This window comes from Barbus barbus, assembly GCF_936440315.1.
Source record: "Barbus barbus genome assembly, chromosome: 49".
NCBI lineage: Eukaryota > Metazoa > Chordata > Actinopteri > Cypriniformes > Cyprinidae > Barbus > Barbus barbus.
Genome location: NC_136727.1, coordinates 14731151 through 14753229, shown reverse-complemented (window position 1 = coordinate 14753229; position 22079 = coordinate 14731151). Strand labels below are relative to the sequence as shown.

Here is a 22079-nt window from a genome sequence, read left to right as displayed (position 1 = left end):
TCCTCCACCCTCTTGTCTTATTCTCCTCCCTCTCCCTCCGTCTGTTTTTCTGACTGAGGAAGGAGACAGTAGACAGGCGTCGTAAGCAAACGATGCTCCTCTGAAATCTATTTATTTTAGAACGATTTATAGCAACTTGACTAAATTCTACCTTTCCTGACAATTTATCCTGATAGCAACAGTTTGCGTTTTTGGTCTAAGTATAGCCTTTCGTGTTATGCGTGAGTTGGAAACGGTCTGCTGGATCCAGGGGTGTTTTTGATGAAGACATCTGGCGATTAAACGGCGATTAAGCGTTAAACGGACCGCGCGCTTCGACTCGTCAAGTATTTGGGAAACAGAGGAGCGTCTTTATTGAGGTAACCTTAAACCCGTCGCGCGCATCTGGACAAGCACAGTCTGTATCAGCTCACGTCTAGAAAAGCATTAAGCTTGTGTGTGTGTGTGTGTGTGTGTGTGTTATTTTGCGTAAGTTTTATCCAGACAGTCTGACCCAGTTTCTTTAATGTTGAATAGATATGGAATACCACTCAACAAGGAATAGGTTTGGTAAATTATTGGTGTTATATAATATATGACAGTCATGTCAGGGCAGCTACAGGTGTGAACAGAGGACACCTGAGCGGGTGGGTGGGAGTTATTTGTGTTTTAGATGCTGTAATATGATGTCATTTTACAAGGTGCTTTAGAATACTTGATGCTGATTGGTCAGTCCTGACCCTTATGTTTCTTGTCCTGATGGGGTTTATTTTGCATTTATGTCAGGGCCAACTATGATCCCATCCTGCGCTATTGTGATATGTCTGAGCTAATCAAATAACCATTTAATTTTAAACTAGTTGGCTAAATTGTTAGCTTGAAATTTAACCACTTCAGCATGAGACAAGACCCTTAACTCTTGGGGTTTATTTGTCGCAGCAAACTAAGATCCCATCCTGCGTTATTGTGATATCTTGTCGTAGCTAATCAGAAAAGCTTGTCATAACCATTTAATGTTAAACTAGTAAACTAATTTGTTAGCTTGCTAACTTAACCCCTTCTGCAGGAAACAAGACCCTTATGTTTTGTGTCCTGATGAGGTTTATTTCAATATTATCTCGGGGCAAATTAAGATCTCATCCAACGTTATTGTGATATCTTGTCGTAGCAAATCAGAAAAGCGTTTTGTACCATTTAACTCTAAACTAGTTGGCTAAACTGTTAGCTTGGTAACTGAAAACAACATGTTTACTTTTGACCATTTTAGCTCCAGTAACATAATGGGATAAATATCTAATTTAAGAGACATAAATACACCATAATTAATTTTTCGCTAACGACAACAACAAAGTACATTCCGTTAAAGGTCCTAAAGCAAGTCTTAATTTTTACAAGCCATGTGTACTGTTTTTATATATACAAATTTTTTTATTTGCAAACTATTTTGTATGCCATCTACCTTTACCTAGGTTCATCAATGCTCACATATCTCACAGATGCATCCAAATAATCAAGATTGGAGTCTACCAATTGTGCATTTAAAAATCGCTTATTGAAAAACCCCCTACTTATGACTGCTAATCCGAATATGTGGGCGTTTGCCGTGTCCAGCTCAATGTCTATGGTGGTTATGGCAGTACTTTGGGAGGTTCTCGGTGCAATGCCAAGCCCAGTCCTGATGCAACAAACTGCAACATTAACAGAGGGTCTGAGGAATGGAATGAGAGACAGATTGTGGATGAATGTGTGGCTGAGGGAGTATGCGTATGAATGTTTCAGTGGGTCGTGAGACATTGTTTGCTGCGATTTCTGAGGGATGTGTCGGTCATACATCAGTTTTGACTTATAATGTGGTCTTCGCTTTTGCGTTGGGGTTCGTTGGGTTTGCTGGAGAGAATGGGTGAGGAAAGACAGAAGGGAGAGATGAAACCACACATTCTTTTCTTGTGAAACACCAACCACCAATGGCTGCTTCTGGAATTCTTCATCTCCATTAGTTCATTGTTTAACTTTACCTATACGAGGACGTACAGCATAAACACACGATATTGAGCAATATATCTGTTCATTTCCAAAAGAAACAGAATTCCTGAGCTCCCGCCCCCCTTTTTCTCTTCATCAACCCTTACGTCTCATTCTATTTTCTCAATCTCTCCCCCCTTTGGCTTGAGTTTGAGGTTGGACAGAGTTCCTGGAGGCCTTTACGAATCATGAGCAATCCAAGGGGAGGAGAAAAGGCATGGAAAAAGAGAGCGAGGGAGCAGAGAAATATGAGAGCGCGAGAAGAGAGAAAATGATGTCTGAAAATTTTTGGAATTGCACTTAATCCACACCGTCCATTTGATTCTCAGCCATGACCGTTCTCTCAGACTTCCTCTTCGCTCTACGTCGATGGAGAAACTGCGCACAATTGCTGCGTTGGGTCCGCAGCTGGTTCTTGTTATTGTTTATGAGCTTGGCCTTCTCTTTGCATTCTAATGTACACTTAAAAGCGCAGTGGAAACAAATTGGGTGAATCTGCTGTGGCCAGAGGAATGTGTGTGTGTGTCTGAATGACAGACTATACGGAGAGAGAGAGAGCGAGAGAGAAGGGGAGAAGAAGGAATGGGAATTTTAGAGGAGGGGAGACTGTGTTGACCTTGTTCTGTTGCCAGATGCAGGGGGTGGAAAGTGAAGGAGTGATGAAGAAAGAAATAGAGGGAGCAATGTGGCGCTTATTGCCTTCTGTAGGATGTTGTTGTTTCTTCCTCATCAGTGATTCATTATTTAGCCGTGTTTTGTTCTCCACCCTCATCCTGTTATGGATGAATGGCAGAGAGTGTTTTTAAGGGGGTCCTCAGAAAATCGGAGAGAAAAAAAAATAATGAACAGTAAAGGCCATTACACACCGAGTCCGAAATTTTCGCATGTTGAAAAATAAACATGACCTCATGTTGTGTGAATCACGTTTACACACTGCCTCTGAAAATTTTGTCCGTCATAAAAAAATTCGGATCAGGTTTTTTCCGGACAATGTCATTGAATTTAAAAAACAATTATATGACATATAAACCAATGATGATTTGATATAGCAATTAAATGGTTAAATAAATTCACCAATAAAGTTAATAGATTAGAAAAAAAATTATACAAGGCAGTATATAATTTCAAATGGCACTTTTAATATACATTTTAAATACATAATTACAAATAATATGAAGTAATAGTAGCATATAAACACAATGTTATTTGTTTATTTATTTTGTTGCCACCAAATTAAATGGTTAAATAAATATATTAATTACATAATGTAATATTGTCTCAATTGTTTTTATATATAAATTATTAGTAGTAATATATAAGTTAGTATATTTATAATATTTAAATAAGTTACGTAAATTAAACTAGGAATGTTATACAAAGCAGATGATTTCAAATGACACTTTTTATATATATTTTATTTGCATAAATATTTACTAATAATATATAAGTAATAGTAACAATATTTTTTTTTTTTATTAATTTATTGTGTTGCCACCAAATTAAATGGTTAAATAAATGGTAAAATAAATTACATAAATTCATGTCATGTTGTTTCAAATGATCAGTTTGTTTTTAATATAAGAATTATTACTTGTTATTTATAAGTAATATATATCATATTTGAGGATGCTATTAAAAAGTAAAAAGAAAAACTCCTGGTGAGATACACTAGCACTCCATCCTTTCTTTTTTTTTGGCTCTTTCTCATACCAGACACTGAGATTGCAGGCTAAATAATGGGATTGCATCACGGAGGGAGTGAAAAAGAGAAATAGGAAAGGAATGATCACCCACTGCTTTTCGATGTGAGTCAACAAAAGGAGGTAAAGGGCCAGAATTTCAGACACTTGCAGATGTGGAGGAATGAGAAACAGAATAGAGAAAGAGTGACCTTGTGTGTGTCTGTGTGGAGAATATAATCATAAAAGCACATGTTTAAAAGACTTTTGGGTGGAATTTCTTTCCAAAATAAAAAAAAAGAAAAGGTTTATTCCATCATTTGAACATTTTGTCTCTTTTCCTCAGTGTCCTCACAAAAACACCACCTCACTGTCATTGCGGTTGGACGCATTGGAAAGCAGCTACTCAAAATCCATTTGAAAACCTGTTGAATGTTACCAGGAGGTCGACATTCAGAAATGTGTGCAATATTTGTGGTGTTTGTATGTCTCAGTCTTGGCGTGTATATAAAGCCCAGAAAGTAAGGGTGGAGCTCGAGGAAGAAGTTAGATTGAAAACAAACCCCCATCCCAGAGACTGAGAGTGAAGGAGGTATGGAGACGAGTGGAAGTGTTCAGCTCTCAAACCTTTTGCAATACTGTGTAATATCAGAGGAGTGAGGAAAAGAAAGCATGCAGGAGGAGCTGAAAATGAAAAGCCACAAGTGTTTACTCCGAGATCAACATTTCAACAGTGGGAATGTTCTCTGTAAGAAAAAAACACAACTTTGGGTCATGATGAATGTGGGGGTGTGTTGAAGGTGCTGTACTTCCTCATTCCTGTGTAAGTGAAGAAAATAATTATATGGTTAGATGAATGTTTATGTAATGCACATCACCATAAGAGAGGACGTTCAGTGGGGGTGTGCTTTAAAAGTCACTTTTTCACTTGTAGTTAAAGATTTTCTGAAACATTATTCACACTCAGTGACAATGAGAATATTTCTTTATCCAAACAGATTTAGAGAAATTTGGCATTACATAACTTGCCCAGCAATAGATCCTCTTGAGTGAATGGGTGCCGTCAGACTGAGAGTCCAAACAATTTATACACACATCACAATAATCCACACAAATCCAGTACATCAATTAATGCATTGTGAAGGAAAAAGCTGCATGTTTGTAGGAAACAAATCCATAATTTAGGCATTTAAAGTTTAACCACTGCTTCAGTCCATATTCCATAATAATACTTCCTCCAGTGAAAATGTCCATCCCCTGTTGTCCTCTCACTTCAAAGTGAGACGTGCTTTGTCTGGGTATTTCTCACCTGATTCAGACAATACGACTTTTTACTGGAGAAAACAATTTTATAGATTATGGATTTGCATTTTAGCCGGGAAGCAATGGTTTGAAGTTAAAATGCCTTGATAGATTTGTTAATTACAAACATGCAGCTTTTCGCTTCACACGACATTAATTGATAGACTGGAATGGTGTGGATTATTGTGATGTTTTTATCAGCTGTTTGGACTCTCATTCTGACGGCACCCATTCACTGCACAGCATCCATTGGTGAGCAAGTGATATAATGCTAAATCTGTTCTGATGAACAAACACTATGTTGGATGATTGATTTTAGTTTTATATATGTATTTATAGAAAATAGTAAAGAATTTTAATATCAGCCATAACCTGAAAATGATGAGTGTTGGGGAAAGTTACTTTTAAAAGTAATGCATTATGATATTGTGTTATTCCATAATAAAGTAACCGTTACTTAAATATTTATGGAAAGTACTTAAAAGTAAATACTCTCAATACGGGAGACAGGAGACAGTCAATGAATAAATGGGAAAACAAAGTAATTTGCATTACCATTAAATTAACCCAGGTGCTTTTTGTGTCAAATTTATAAGTAATGCATTACTTTACTACTTACTTGAAAAAAGTAATCTGATTACGTAACTCGAGTTAGCCTACTATAGTAATGCATTACCCCAACACTAAAAATAACTATCAACCAGAATTTGAACTATGGTGCATTCCTAATTTCACCTAGTGGTCTTAGACTTTTGTACAAATAATTGTACATATTTGTGCAGCCAAAGGCCCAGTCTTCATCAACTTTTCCTCTGCATCACAGAAAGAAACCGAGACGGGAGGAAAAGAATGAAGGAAAGCAAAGAACTCAGATCTATATATCTCTGTAATGAGTTTTGCATGTTTTGACTGCAGTGGGGTTGCTGGTGTGATGAACTGCTTGTGTGTGTGTGTGTGTTCATTTGTGTGTGTGCGTGACTTGTCTGGCAGAAAGAAATGTAAATGACTTACAGTTGCTGAAGAGAACTCGGAGCTGCACGTGTGTGGGAGTGTGTCTGCGTATGTGTGAGGGAGAGAGAGGTTATTTCCTTCTACAAAATAAGCTGCAAAATCACAGCTGTCAGTGTATGTGCCACTGTGAAGAGTTGTAATGAAAAAAAAAAACTTATTTTTTCAATATTTATATATATATATATATACAGATAATATGGTTTGATTTTCTCAGGCCTATTGGATCAAAGCCATGCTGTCGCTGGACGAGCCCCTGGACTTGAAGATTCCCTCTGGCCGCGACAGGACGCTCAGAACGTCCATCTGTGCCCCGCTGCACTTTTCTCGTGCTCGAATATCCCGCACATTGCACAAGGCCAAAAGCCCTGGTTAGTCAACTGACCACACAAACCACTACATAACTAAACTATAGATGAAACACATATCACTACGGTTATAACATGCATACAGTCATATACGTCTTAACGTGATGATAATACAATTTATGAGATTGATTTACAGTAATATGGATTATTTAGTCACTTGTTTCATTCCTGCAATGAATCAGAGTTTTTGAACAAATCAGCTGAATAATGATTCAGTGATTTGATTCAGTGATTTGATTCAGTATCTTGATTCGTTCCTGAATCAATCAGCGTTTTTTAACAAATTGGTTCAATGAAGGATGCAATGACTCGATCATAAAGACAGTCACTTGTTTAGTTCCTAAATGAATCAGCTGTTTTAAACAAAATGTTGAGTGAACGATTCAATGACACGTGGCTGCATCCAAAAAAGCATATTCACTGAATAGGCACTTCTTTTGAATGAGTAATTACTTTGCAACTGTTAAAAAACCTTGTTCTATATAATATGAATGTGTGTAATATGAATGTAATTCAGACGCACTACATTTGTCTTGTTATCATTGTCATGTGACCAACAAATGAGTCATTTCACTGACATTACAACTCCTCTCCTGTAGCCTCATATGATAGTAAAATATTCATCAGAGCCACAAATGAGAATCTACCAGAAGTAGTAGGTCATCTGGGTACATGTTTCGTTCCTCAAAGGTTTTGAACAAATGAGTTGAATGACTGATTCAATGATTCACTAAAAAAGACAGTCACTTGTTTCATTCCTGAATTAATCAGTGTGCTTGGACAAATTGATTCAATTAATGAATTAGCGGCTCACTTATTGTGACTTTTACCACCTACTGGCGTAACCGTGTAACCACAGAAAGAGTCACTAAAAACCCTCACTAATCTAGAGTCTGACAGTCAATAACAGTCTCAGTTGTACAAAAACTAACCTAATTTCTTCTTATCTCCAGATGCAGCTGACAAGGACATGTCAGATTCTTCATCATCCACGGTGGTAGATCTGAGTCTGTCTCCATCTTCCTCTCCCTCACCACCCTCTCCTATCGACAGCGGCACTAGCTGGAGCCCCACAGCACCTCTTCTGGCCTCAGTGAGTAACTTATACCTCAAACTCTGCAACATTTTTCAAATGGTTTAGTTGATTTTGAACAACACAGTTAAATGATTGTATTACATAATATATGTGTGCGTACTGTGTATATTTATTATGTATATATAAATACACACACATGCATGTGTATATACAGTGGGTACGGAAAGTATTCAGACCCCCTTCAATTTTTCACTCTTTGTTATATTGCAGCCATTTGCTAAAATCATTTAAGTTCATTTTTTTTCCTCATTAATGTACACACAGCACCCCATATTGACAGAAAAACACAGAATTGTTGACATTTTTGCAGATTTATTAAAAAAGAAAAACTGAAATATCACATGGTCCTAAGTATTCAGACCCTTTGCTCAGTATTTAGTAGAAGCACCCTTTTGATCTAATACAGCCATGAGTCTTTTTGGGAAAGATGCAACAAGTTTTTCACACCTGGATTTGGGGATCCTCTGCCATTCCTCCTTGCAGATCCTCTCCAGTTCTGTCAGGTTGGATGGTAAACGTTGGTGGACAGCCATTTTTAGGTCTCTCCAGAGATGCTCAATTGGGTTTAAGTCAGGGCTCTGGCTGGGTCATTTAAGAACAGTCAGGGAGTTGTTGTGAAGCCACTCCTTCGTTATTTTAGCTGTGTGCTTAGGGTCATTGTCTTGTTGGAAGGTAAACCTTCGGCCCAGTCTGAGGTCCTGAGCACTCTGGAGAAGGTTTTCGTCCAGGATATTCCTGTACTTGGCCGCATTCATCTTTCCTTCGATTGCAACCAGTCGTCCTGTCCCTGCAGCTGAAAAACACCCCCACAGCATGATGCTGCCACCACCATGCTTCACTGTTGGGACTGTATTGGACAGGTGATGAGCAGTGCCTGGTTTTCTCCACACATACCGCTTAGAATTAAGGCCAAAAAGTTCTATCTTGGTCTCATCAGACCATGAATCTTATTTCTCACCATCTTGGAGTCCTTTCTTTTTTTTGTGTGTGTGTCTTGCACTGAGGAGAGGCTTCCGTTGGGCCACTGTGCCATAAAGCCCCGACTGGTGGAGGGTTGCAGTGATGGTTGACTTTCTACAACTTTCTCCCATCTCCCGACTGCATCTCTGGAGCTCAGCCACAGTGCATCTTTGGGTTCTTCTTTACCTCTCTCACCAAGGCTCTTCTCCCCCGATAGCTCAGTTTGGCCGGATGGCCAGCTCTAAGAAGGGTTCTGGTCGTCCCAAACGTCATCCATTTAAGGATTATGGAGGCCACTGTGCTCTTAGGAACCTTAAGTGCAGCAGAAATTTTTTTGTAACCTTGGCCAGATCTGTGCCTTGCCACAATTCTGTCTCTGAGCTCTTCAGGCAGTTCCTTTGACCTCATGATTCTCATTTGCTCTGACATGCACTATGAGCTGTAAGGTCTTATATAGACAGGTGTGTGGCTTTCCTAATCAAGTCCAGTCAGTATAATCAAACACAACTGGACTCAAATGAAGGTGTAGAACCATCTCAAGGATGATCCGAAGAAAAAGACAGCACCGGAGTTAAATATATGAGTGTCACAGCAAAGGGTCTGAATACTTAGGACCATGTGATATTTCAGTTTTTCTTTTTTAATAAATCTGCAAAAATGTCAACAATTCTGTGTTTTTCTGTCAATATGGGGTGCTGTGTGTACATTAATGAGGAAAAAAAATTAACTTAAATGATTTTAGCAAATGGCAGCAATATAACAAAGAGTGAAAAATTGAAGGGGGTCTGAATACTTTCCGTACCCACTGTATATATTGAAAATATTTACATGTATACATGTATATTTATATAATTTGGACTTGTTCGGCCATGAGGTGGTCTCTTACTTTCCAACCAAGATGAGAAATGAATTACTGATACATAAGCCCTTCTACTTCTTCAGGAATCCGAAAGCACCACGTACCATGAGGACAGCGCCTCTCCACCTCCAGGTTTCCAGTTCTTTCTGCCGATTGGTGCAGACGGTCCCCTGCGCCTGCCCTCCTCGATGCTGATTGGTCAGAACTCCCCTGAGCCCTCGAGTGACGAACAGCTGGCCTGCCGCTGGCTAAAAGTGAGTGAGAGAGAGCTGGTATTACTGTTTTGAGCCATGATAGACGAAATGAAATGCATTTCACTTCCACAATATGTTTCCAAGTGAAAACAGTAAATATATCATGAAACAGGAAATAATGTAGCACTATTTGTTCTACAGATGAGTCAATTTTAGCAACTAAATCTGTAAAAATACCTTAGGTTTACTTTAAAAGAAAGACCCAAGCCATGTTTAGAGACCAGAATATCATAGAGACCAGTTACAAACTACCAAGAATCTACTTAGTGCCCCTAATCCACTCCAAACAGAAAGTGCAAAGCAAACTTTATCCATTTCTTTCTTCTGCTGAACACAGAAGATGATATTTTGAAGAATGTGGGTAACCAAACAGCTGACGGTAGCCATTAAAGGTATAGTTCAACCAAAAATATGTAAACAATGTATGCTGTTCCGTGTCAGCAGCATCGTACGTGGATGCGCTGTTTACGTTGTTTATGCTTTGATCTGAACATAAACAACGTATCCATGTACATACATTGCATACACTATAGCGCTATAGGGTGACTTGGAGGAGACGAATTGTTGAATAAAGTCGTTATTTTAGTTTTCTTTGCGCACAAAAAGTATTCTCGTAGCTTCGTAAAATAACGTTTGAACCACTGATGTCACATGGACTATTTTAACGATCTCCTTACTACGTTTCTGAGCCTTGATCGTGTTAGGATCCTTGCTGTCTATAGAGGGTCAGAGAGCTCTCGGAATTCATCAAAAAATATCTTTTGATAATTATAATTATTTTTGGGTGAACTATCCCTTTAAGTTCCATAGTATGGAAAAAAATACTCAATTGTTTACCCAGTTGTTTGCCAAGTTATTAACCAAATTTCTCAAAATAGCTTCCTCTGTGTTCATTAGATCAAAAAAAAAAAAAGTTTGGAACAGCTTGAGATGACAATAAACAATAAACGATAACAATTTAAATTTTTGGGTGAACTTTTTCTTTAAGTGCATGATATTAGATATTAAAAGAGCTATTCACAATCTATTCATTTTGTGCTCCTTATCTTCCTCCCTGCTCCTGCTATACTCTCTATCGTTACTCTGTAGTGCCATCTGCTGTTCGAGACCCTGCAGGATCTGGTGGACCATGTGAATGACTCGCATGTGAAACCAGAGAAGAATTCAGGATACTGCTGCCACTGGGAGGGCTGCGCGCGCAAGGGGAGAGGCTTTAATGCCAGGTCAGACAACATGCACACATTCATAGGTTTTAAGGATGAAGCAGTTAGAATTCCACCCTCTCCAAGATATTGAGAAACTTTAACTTTAATCCCTGTCTGATGTTTGCTCTTGGATGGTGTACAAACAATATATAAGCATTAATCCGGGATCCATTTGTTTACTGCAGGTACAAGATGCTGATTCATATCCGTACTCATACCAACGAGAAACCTCATCACTGCCCTACCTGCCACAAGAGTTTCTCACGCCTGGAGAACCTGAAAATACACACCCGATCACACACAGGTGAGAAACACACATTTCCAATATGGACCTGCTTCTGTTCCCTGAACAGAAAAAACACAACAAAAAAATGCAAACACAGATATGGTACACAAATAAAATCCAGTTTGCTCACATTTAAACAAGAATAGGTTTTCACAATACTGAAATTTCAGACGTAAATACCAGTATAAAAGTATAATACGACAACTCTTGATATCAGCTTTGAAACCACAAAGAAACAACTGTTATGCCTTTCAAGACATTGATTTATTTAAAGAGTTTTTACATATTAATGCCAATATTAAGAAACACAGCAATGTCATGTAGCCTTGCAATATTTTTGTTTGATGTTTCTTGATATTTTTCAGATATCTAACTGCAACATTCAGTAAACATTCAGATATTTAAAGTGTACAAAAACACAACAGTAATCAAATTTAAAGTATACAGTTAAAGTATTACAGCTTTTAAGTTTACGATATATTTAATTGTAAAATATATATAAACTAATGCTGTCAAGCGATTAATCGCATCCAACATTTTTGTTTACATAATATATGTGTGTGTACTGTTTATATTTATTATGTATATATAAATACACACACATACAGTATATATTTTGAAAATATTTACATGTATATATTTATATTCAAGTAATTTATATTACATATAAATACAGGTATATTTGATATATAAACATAACATACAGTGCCCTCCAAAAGTATTGGAACAGTGAGGCCAATTCCTTTATTTTTGCTGTAGACTAAACATTTGGGTTTGACATCAAAAGATGAATATGAGATGAGAGATTAACATTTCAGCTTTTATTTAAAGGTATTTTCATCTGGATCTGATACACAACTTAGAAGATAGCACCTTTTGTTTGAACCCACCCATTGTTCATGTTACCAAAAGTATTGGAACATGTGACTGACAGGTGTGTTTTGTTGCCCTGGTGTGTCCTATTAACTGATTATTCAAACAATAAATAGCACTGAATGTCTGCGCTCAGTTTCAGATCCGTGCAGACTGCATTTATAGTTAGTTAGAAAACCAGAGAGGTGTCTATGGGGGAAAAACCAGCAATTGTGAAGCTGAGAGAAGATGAAAAATCAATCAAACCATTGCACAAACTCTGGCAATAGCAAGTACAACCATTTGGAGTCTCCTGAGGAAGAAAGAAACCACTGGTGTACTAAGTAACACCTCAAACGGGTAGATCAAGGAAAACATCTGCAGTTGATGACAGGAACATTGTGACAGCTGTAAAGAAAGACCCTAAAACAACTGTTAGTGACATCAGCAACAACCTCCAGAGGGCAGGAGTGAAGGTATCACAATCTACTGTTAGCAGAAGACTTCATGAACAAAAGTACAGAGGCTACACCAGAAGATGCAAACCACTCATTAACAAGAAGAATATGAGACGAGCCTCAAAAATTCTGAGACAAGGTTTTATGGACTGATTTTATGGACCAAAGTGATGGAAAGGCTAAAGTTTGGAGAAAGAAAGGATCTGCTCATGATCCCAAACATACAAGCTCATCTGAAACACAGTGTACACAGGTGTACATAATAGTACACATTACACAAGTAATGTAATGGCTTGGGCTTTCATCACTTCTTCTGGAACAGGCTCATTAATCTTCATTAATGATGTAACACATGATGGCAGCAGCAAAATTAACTCAGAAGTCTACAGAAATATTTTGTCTGACAATTTACAGAAAGATGCAACCAAACTTATTGGGAGATCCTTCATCATGCAGCAAGGTAATGACCCAAAACATAGTGCCAAAACAACAAAGAGTTCATCAGGGGCAAGAAGTGGAAGGTTTTAGACTGGCCAAGTCAATCTCCAGACATAAACCCTGTAGAGTATGCATTTTACCTGCTAAAGAAGAGACTGAAGGGAGTAACCCCCAAAACTGAAAGAGGCTGCGGTGAAAGCCTGGAAAAGCATCACAAAAGAAGAATGCAAAAGTTTGGTGATGTCAGTGGGTCACAGGCTTGATGCAGTTATTGAAAGCAAAGGATTTGCAACTAAATATTGTCTTTTTCATTTTAATCTATGTTAATTCTATCTGTTCCAATACTTTTGGTAACATGAAAAAAGGGTGGGTTCAAACAAAAGGTGCTATCTTCTAAGTTGTGTATCAGATCCAGATGAAAATACATGTAAATAAAAGCTGAAATGTTAATCTCTCATCTCATATTCATCTTTTGATGACAAACCCAAATGTTTACAGTCTACAGCAAAAATAAAGGAATTGGCCTTACTGTTCCAATACTTTTGGAGGGCACTGTATTTTCCTTTAATTATACATGCATGTGTGTGTGTTTATATAGCTATACATAATAAAATATACACAGTACACACAAATATTATGTTGGATGCGATTCATCGTTTGACAGCACTATTACAAACATATAAAAATATCAATTAATACATTATTTTATGTAGTAATTAATAATAATTAAATGAATAATTATTGTATAAATACATATTTTTACATTTTTGCATATATTTTGTAATTAAATCTATTTATATATTATAAATCTATAATCCACAACACTCTTTGTACCAAATTGAGTCTTTAGAAATCAGGCCTGTTCACATCAAGAACGATAACTATAATGATAACTATATTAGCATCCACACCAATGAATGAAAACATTCTGTATATTATAAGCAGTGTTTGAGGTTCCCATATTGAGATAAATTGGGAGTAAGTGCAGAAGCATTGTGTTCACTGTGTCAACATAATGTTACTGTAGCTCTAGACTAAATGTGAACATACATTTATCATCTCACTTGCACAAAAAACAATTCAGTATTTCTCAAAATGAATAAAAACAGATAAATGCAAAGAATTTGACTGCAATAATTACATGTTGAATAACACAATTATTCTTTATGTACTTTATCCATTTTATTAACCAGTGTATTTGCTGCTGACCTTTGATGATTCAATTCAACCATACTACTAAGTATAACAAAATTTTTTGCATTTGCCAAAAATATAACTTTTTTATATTAAAAACAAACAAACAAGCAAGCCCAGCCCAGATGAGAAAAAGTAATGCAAAAGTAATATAACGCATTACTTTCCCTAAAAAGTAGCTAAATAAGTTACTTTTTAGGAAGTAATGCAATATTGCATTACATTCCCCAACACTGATTATAAGTTCAAGTTAATTTTATTTGTATAGCACATTTACAACAGCCATCAGGCTGACCGAAGTTCTTTACAGAAGTGCAAGGTAACCATACAAAATGCTTGAACTGGTTATTGCACTACTATGTGCATGACTTTAACATTAAAACAAGGTGATCTTGGTTTTGTGGGGAAAAAAAGCTTACCTGTCCCAGCAGGTAAAAAAAAAAAAAAAACCTAGCAAGGGGAACATAGCATTAGCACTAGTCAGTCTTGTGTCTTGTTGGGTTTTTTTTTTGGTCAGATTTTGGTTTTATCAACTAGCTAGTCAAATGTGTTCATTAAACTTTAATCATTACTGCTTGCTATGGCGATATGACAAAGTAATAGTTATAAAGATTTTTGCTGTCATAATGATAACAATAGCGCATACAAAAATAGTTAATTAAAGGTGGGGTAAGCGATTTCTGGAAGCCAGTGTTGATATTTGAAATCACCAAAACAAACACGTCTCTTGTCACAAAACCCTTATACGGTCTCGCCGCTATTTTGATAGCTCCGCCCCACACATACCCCACCTTTAACTGTTCCATGCTCCAGCGCGGTTAGCGGTCACACTACATACGTAACGCATACATGCATACCGCACCTGAGCCACCTCTTCAAGCGGGCCAGGGCATGGTTAAACGAACCGCACTGGACACGGTAGAGAGCAGTCACACTTGTGAAATGAACTGGAGTTTGGGGGTCAATCCTGCTCAAGCACAGATCAGATCCCCTAGTGTGAGTACATCCTAAATCTAGGTGAATAGCAGATAGCACACCACAACTATAACCATAACAGCACAAAAAATTATGAATGATAAAAATACTGACAGCCAATCGGAATCATTTCTGCTTTAAAGAGTTTGAGCAATTAAAGTGACAGATGACACAACTGCATTGTATACTTAGAATACACTAATATAGTTACCTTTATAATTATCGTTCTTGGTGTAAACAGGCCTTAATAGTGTTACTTCACTGGATGGCCAATTTTCAAAATACTGTATTTGTATTTAACTATATTTTCCCACACAGTATTTTGTATTTGTATTTTAAATACATTTTGATGTATTTGTGCCCATCTCTGTCAATAAGAACACATAGGTTCCGCACCCGTGAGGATCTAAAAACAGATACACTTTCTAACTCAGGGTTTATACACTGCGAGTTCTCATTTGGACGGAAAACAATTACATCGGTCTTGTCTTCATTTAAGAAGAGGAAATTTTGGGCTAGCCATGATTTAGCATCCTGTAAACATTGCAGAAGATAAGTAATCGCAGTGGAATTGTTTCTTTTGATTGGTAGATAGATTTGAGTATCATCTGCGTAGAAATGAAAAGACACACCTTTTTTGTAGAATAGAGCCCAGAGGTAGCATGTACAGATAAAATAGAGAGGGAGCTAAAAGGGTGTATAATGGTGGCCTTGTGGAAGGCCACAGGTCAGAGGTGCAGGGGTTTCACTAAAAACTTTCTGTCGGACAGGTATGACTGAAACCACTTCAGAACGTTTGCTTTAAGACCTACCCAAGACTCTAATCTAGATAATAGTTAGGAGTGGTCTATGGTATCAGAAGCAGCCGATAAATCTAAAAGAATAAGACCACTGAGTCTCTGGAATCAGTAGAGAGGTAAATATCATTTAACACTCTCAAAAGGGCTGACTCAGTGCTGTGAGCAGACTTAAAACCAGATTGAAAAACCTCATAAATACAATTAATTGACAGAAAATGTTGAAGTTGTTTCAGCACAATTTTCTCCAAAACCTTTGAAACGAAAAGAAAATTTAGGACAGAGGGATCCAGTGAAGGCTTCTTGAGCAGAGGAGTGAGCATAGCGACTTTAAAGGGATAGTTCACCCAAAAATGAAAATTCTGTCATCATTTACTCATCCTCAAGTAGTTCCCAACCTGTATGAATTTCTTTGTTCTGCCGAACACAAAGGAAGATACTTTGAAGAAAGTTTGTAAAGAGGCTGTTTTGGGGCACCATTGACTTCCATAGTAGAAAAAAAAATACTATGGAAGTCAATGGTGCCCCAGAACTGGTCCCTCATTCTTCAGAATACCTTGCTTTGTGTTCAGCAGAACAAAGACATTCATACAGGTTTGGAACTACTTGAAGGTGAGTAAATGATGAAACAATTTAAATTTTTGGGTGAACTATCCCTTTAAGATTCCTGGAGGATGAGAGGTTCAAAAGCATCCAAAAAGGCAGAGGCAGATGACAAGATAGGAGAGACAGTTAAAGTTAAAGTGGGCCAGACACTAAGTCTTAAAGGGGTCATCGGATGCAAAATTCACTTCAAGTTGTTCGAACATAAATGTGTGTTGGAAGTGTGTGTACACATCCATCCTATAATGAAAAAAATCCACCCAGTGTTTTTTTTTTTTTAATCTCTATTTTAAAATCCTCTTTCTCAAATCAGGCTGTTCTGAGGTTCCTGTCAGAATGACGTAGTTCTGTACAGACTGCTCCCACGATAGTTGATTGACAAGGCCATCTTACCTTAGACCCGCCCTGAGTGAGCTGAGAGCTGTCTGCTATTGTGTCAGCTCCGGTGCAGGGGAAGACAAGATTTCTCAGATTAAGCGATTGAAGTGTGTAGTTGTTGGATGTAATAATGAATATAGGAGTCATCATTTACTCCTGACATCTGAGCCGCTGAAAACGCAGAGGATTAACGTTACTTTCGCTTTGAAGTGAATGCGCCAATCCTGATCTGCCTAAATGCTTCTATGTTCGCGCAAATCATTCGTTATCCAGCTTTATCTACAGAAGAAGTGAGTATAAGGATTTTTATGAATCTTTTCAAATCGCGTTTCCTAATAATGTGCTTGTTAGCCAGTTTCGCGGCTCAAGTTTAGTATGCTCCATAGATATATAGACCTAGATGCCTCATTATCGACTGTTTCTATGGGCCGCGATACATAAGCCATCCGCGATTTTTGGAACGGTCTGCGAATCTTTGAGCGCATTGACTGTGTGCGTCTACAACAGCAAGTTATACGCTTGTATATCTTTGAATATTCATTGATTCATGTGGTGAATGCGAGATGGCTGATGCGTCAATGTATCTGGAGCGGTCTAATAGGGTATCTACACATATCTATGTTCTGCTCGTCGCTCCACGGAAGAGAGGGGCGGAGTCAGCAGAGCTCACTAGGATTTAAAGGGGACCTATTATGCTCCTTTTTACAAGATGTAAAATAAGTCTCTGATATCCCCAGAGTGTGTATGTTAAGTTTTAGCTCAAAATACCCCACAGATCATTTTTTATAGCTTGTTAAAATTGCCACTTTTAGGGTATGAGCCAAAACGCTCTGTATTCGAGTATGTTGCTTTAAATGCAAATAAGCTGTTGCTTCCGGAGAAGAGGGCGGAGCTCGGTTTCAAAGTCAGTCATCTGATTATACTGTGCATAATAATTTCACGTTTATTAATTACACAGACGGGGAGCACGGCGGGATAAAAATAACAACATAGCTGGTCTCATGGTGCATGGCATGCTATCACAAACTTTATAAGACCCACTCATGATTATGAGCTCAACAAACTCAAGCGATCGACTCACATTGCTTTCATATGCAACTTTTAACCACCACATTCCTATTCACGATCATTCATGAAGACAGCACCAGTGAAAACAGACAGAGACAATGGTAGCTTTAGCATCATTAGCCTTACAGAGTGCCAAGAAGCTCTTTCAGAAGGGATATTTGGAAAACAAACGCGTGGTTCTTACTTTATCTGGAGGTGACTTTCACGCACGAAGCATTGGTATTGATCCCTACACGTATTGGGGACTTTACCGATTTTTTCCGGGACATTTCCTTAGACAATGAAACTTGACCACAGTGTCCTCAGCGGCTCAGATGGAGGGAGTCTATGGAGACTCCTATGTTCGTTAGTGCATCCCAAAACACAACACTTGAAATGCCTCTTTGGCGCTGACATTGTATATCTCCAGCAGCTACAGAAAGTAATCAGTAATAGCGGACTGCTGCTTCTAACTCACGGCTGTGTTTATGCCTACAGGGAAGCGTCACAAATGGGCGGGACTTTTTCCCCTCGGTGACATGAACAGAGGGAGAATCTGAAACAGCTTGTTCTGAGAGACAGTTTATGATTATTTAGATTATAAAACAATGAGTGGGTGGATTTTTACCATTATAGGCTGGTTGTTTTCACACACTGCGCCACACAACTGTGTTCAAACACCTTATAAAAGTGATTTTTGCATAATAAGTCCCCTTTAAAGCAACTTTGACTAGATCAGCGTGCTGAAAACGATCTGATTTTTACAGGGTAAAGAAGGTGTTTTTTACACTACCATTTTAACAAAAGTATGTTGTAGACTTCTCATTAAGACCATAAAGAATCATATCAACTTCTGTAAAATGGGCATCCGATGACCCCTTTAAGTTAGTAATTTTGTCACTAAAATATCTCAAGAAGTTTTCACAGAGAGCATCAGAGGCAACAGGCAAGGTGTTAACATAAGGATTTGTAACAGATTGAATAATTGAAAACAAAGCCTTAGGTTTAGAGTGATTAGTTTCAATTAGAAGCAGGATATATTCTGATTGGCTGTCAGTGTTTTTATCGTTCATCAGCTCGAAAAAAATATTGAAAGAAATTCAAACAATATCGCTCCTCTTGTGTCGTTATCGTTATAGCTGTGGTGTGGATTGCTATTCGTTTATTAATTGTTATTATAGTTATCGTCCTTGTTGTGTATGGGCTTTTTGACTTTTATTGTTTGTTTTTTATGTAAGCATGACCTTAATACCAAAATGCCAGTACTTTTGTCACACATCCACATTTTCCCACACAAAATGACAAGTCTCTACAGGCCTGTGCCATCTGGTTGTGACTTTGTGACCTCAGCTGTCTCGACCCCTGCATTCCTCTGGTACAGGTTTTGATTATCTCTTGCTCTTCTGCCCTCTCAGGAGAGAAGCCGTACATCTGTCCTTACGAAGGCTGCAACAAGCGCTACTCGAACTCCAGCGACCGCTTCAAACACACGCGCACGCACTATGTGGACAAACCCTACTGCTGCAAAATGGTGGGCTGTCTGAAGCGCTACACTGACCCCAGCTCTCTCCGCAAACACATCAAAGCCCACGGCCACGCCGTAGTGCAGGAATGCGCAGCCTCGCCCAGAACCAACAGGCTGGAATCGGAAGGTGCCTCATCGATGGATGGCCGACGGATGGATCGTTCTTACCCCGGAGCGGCTCGTTTCGTCTTACCAAGTGCGGCGACAACCTTATTTGGGGCTCATGCCTTCGCCGGGGCCCTTAGCAATCACCCTCTGGATCTGTCCAGACTCAGTCCGCTTTTAGGAGCCGGGCCGATGCTGTACCCCAGCTCTGGTGCTCTTGGGCTTGGGAAGGTGCCTATCCTGCACCCCTTGTTGTTGCCGCCATTCGGTCTCGGCATGGGTCAAGCTGAAAGAGCGGTTGAGGAAGAAGATGATGTTGATGATGAAGATGAAGTCAGGATGGGAGCAGGACGGGGTCCTCACTCATGGGTCGTGATTCCTCCAGGCATGCTGTTCTTGAAACAAATGGCGACCATGTAAAGAGACTCATGCGCCTTGTTCACACTGCACACGATCTGATTTGGATTTCAAATCGGATTACGTTGTCATTTTGTCATGTCCCCAAAAAAAACTACTTGGAAAAATATTTGTTGAGAGTTCAGATTTGATTTGGATTTTGAACTGTTCACGAATTTGGTGTGAATCCAGTTTGTCCGTTTTCTGTTCACACTACAAAAGCTAAACTGGTTTCACATATGCCAAAAAATGTTAAACAAGACCTTATGGGCCATACACACCAATGAAAATAACTGTAATGTTTAAAATGAATGGCATGATCTTGGAATCACTTTTCGGACAAAATCCATATTTCCAGCTGAGCTTGAGCATTTAAAGCAACAAGCAAAAAAAACTACAGTGTTTACTTTCAGTGAACAGAATGTTTTTGTCCCTTTATGTGAACGCTAAGATAGTTACTGTTATCTTTATAGTTATTGTTCCTGGTGTGAGCCATTAGTCACTCACTTTAGTATTTGCAATTCACAAGGAAAGAGGTGTTGGCGTTTAGGGGAATCATCTGGGAGAGTATGATTACAGAGTGTTTAAATAGTCAAAACAAAGTTCATTCAAAAACAAATTCCAGTACTTCCTGACACAGCGACCAATATTCATGCATTATCTGTGTGCAATATTAATCAGTATCTCATCAAAGACGTCAGCACGTATGTGATGTGATGTTGATAAGAAATTCCTAGAAGGTGGTGCTTCGTAATTAATAGTATATCCTTGATTTACCTAAGAGACACCTGGAGACTATTGACAGTGACCAAACAGAGAACAGGATGTGACATGAAAAGCATTCTTTAGAATTTTGCTAAAAAGCACCTGATGTGAGCCAACAAAGAAATATTAGCCTTTGTTCCACAACTATAGGCCGGATATGTTCATTTATTAAAATAAAACAAAAATAGATCTCTAAAATAAGACGTTTTAAATGCTACACGTGAATTTCGGCATCACTGCAATGTAAGTTTGAAAAAAGAAGATATTCATATTAAGATCACTTTATTCAGTTTGTGGTTAATGTTAAATTAACGTTAAACGAGCGTTAGAAAACAAAGCTAAATTTAAATAATAAAAAATAGGTTAAAATGAGCATGCACAATTAAATATCTTTTTAAAAGTTATTGATTTTGTTCAGTAAAATATAAAAATCTCTTATGGTCTTTATTGTAGCGTCTATAAAAACCAACAAGTTGTTAAAGCAGATGTGTGTCTTATTTGCAAATTTTGATACCAGTATGTTTCTCACAACCAAAAAGTAACCGATTCGGGATATATAGTTACATACAAAGTTACATTTTAATAATAACTTAATCAGCGAAGATGTGCACCCTGATTGCTATAAGTAATCATCAGCTTGAGTTTTCATTATTAGCCATTTAATGGTACGATTTTATGTTTTATATGTTTTCGACGACGAGACATTGACTGTGTCAAAACCGTGTCATATGATGACATGAGTCCATTTGGACTCAACTATTTGTTATCCATTATTTAGTTCTGTGGCTAGCGGATTGGTAAACCTTTATGCATGGCTGACCTTTTTCATTTAATTGTAAAATGTAAACTGGGAACTGCATATGTAATGTTGTATAGCTCTGATTTGATATCTGCCATGCATAATGGATAAATGCTAAGACTATGGCCTGTCACGGTCTGCTTGAGTATTGTAATGAACTATATTTGCACAGGATATTTTATCGAATTTTTACCAAAGCAAAGTGCCTTATATTGTAAGGTTGTTATTGACGAAATACAATGTATGAAATACATTTGGATGTATATTGTCAGTTCATGTATGTATATTTTACCAGATTTAGTTCAATAGGCTTCTATCGTAAATGTTTTTTTACACGTTTTCCTGACATTGAGGCTAATGCCTCTTGAAGTTGAGCTAATGCTAATGTGTCTTACCATACCACAGGACGTCTGTCAATGTGACCGGAATGAAATGTATGAAATACAGGACTATGATGCATAAGTCCAATAAAGAGTGCAATGACTAAAATGTGTACAATGTTATTTTTTGTAAAGGAGATTTATATTTATTTTTAAATTTTTTAGTTAGTAATGATGTGATCAGCTGAAGCCCATTTTGTGTTATTAGTATTACAAATGGCAAAATAAAAAATGTTTAGAATTAAAATCTATGGTATAATTGTGATCTCTTTTAAAACAACCATAGAAACTAGCCCAGCCCCCATCCTCAGTGAACACCTGTATGAGGTGGGAGGGGGTGGGGCCACCT

At 37.9% G+C, this 22079-nt stretch overlaps 1 protein-coding gene across 1 annotated transcript; it reads left to right on the top strand.

Annotated features, from left to right (window-relative positions):
- Positions 1 to 33: 33 nt before the first annotated feature.
- Positions 34 to 21973, top strand: glis2a (GLIS family zinc finger 2a). The gene is made up of 7 exons (XM_079413054.1): positions 34 to 359; positions 6208 to 6361; positions 7312 to 7451; positions 9357 to 9527; positions 10617 to 10750; positions 10918 to 11036; positions 19176 to 21973. The coding sequence occupies exons 2-7, from the start codon at positions 6226 to 6228 to the stop codon at positions 19808 to 19810; spliced, it is 1335 nt and encodes a 444-aa protein (XP_079269180.1). The 5' UTR covers positions 34 to 359; positions 6208 to 6225; the 3' UTR covers positions 19811 to 21973.
- The last annotated feature ends 106 nt before the right edge of the window (positions 21974 to 22079 follow it).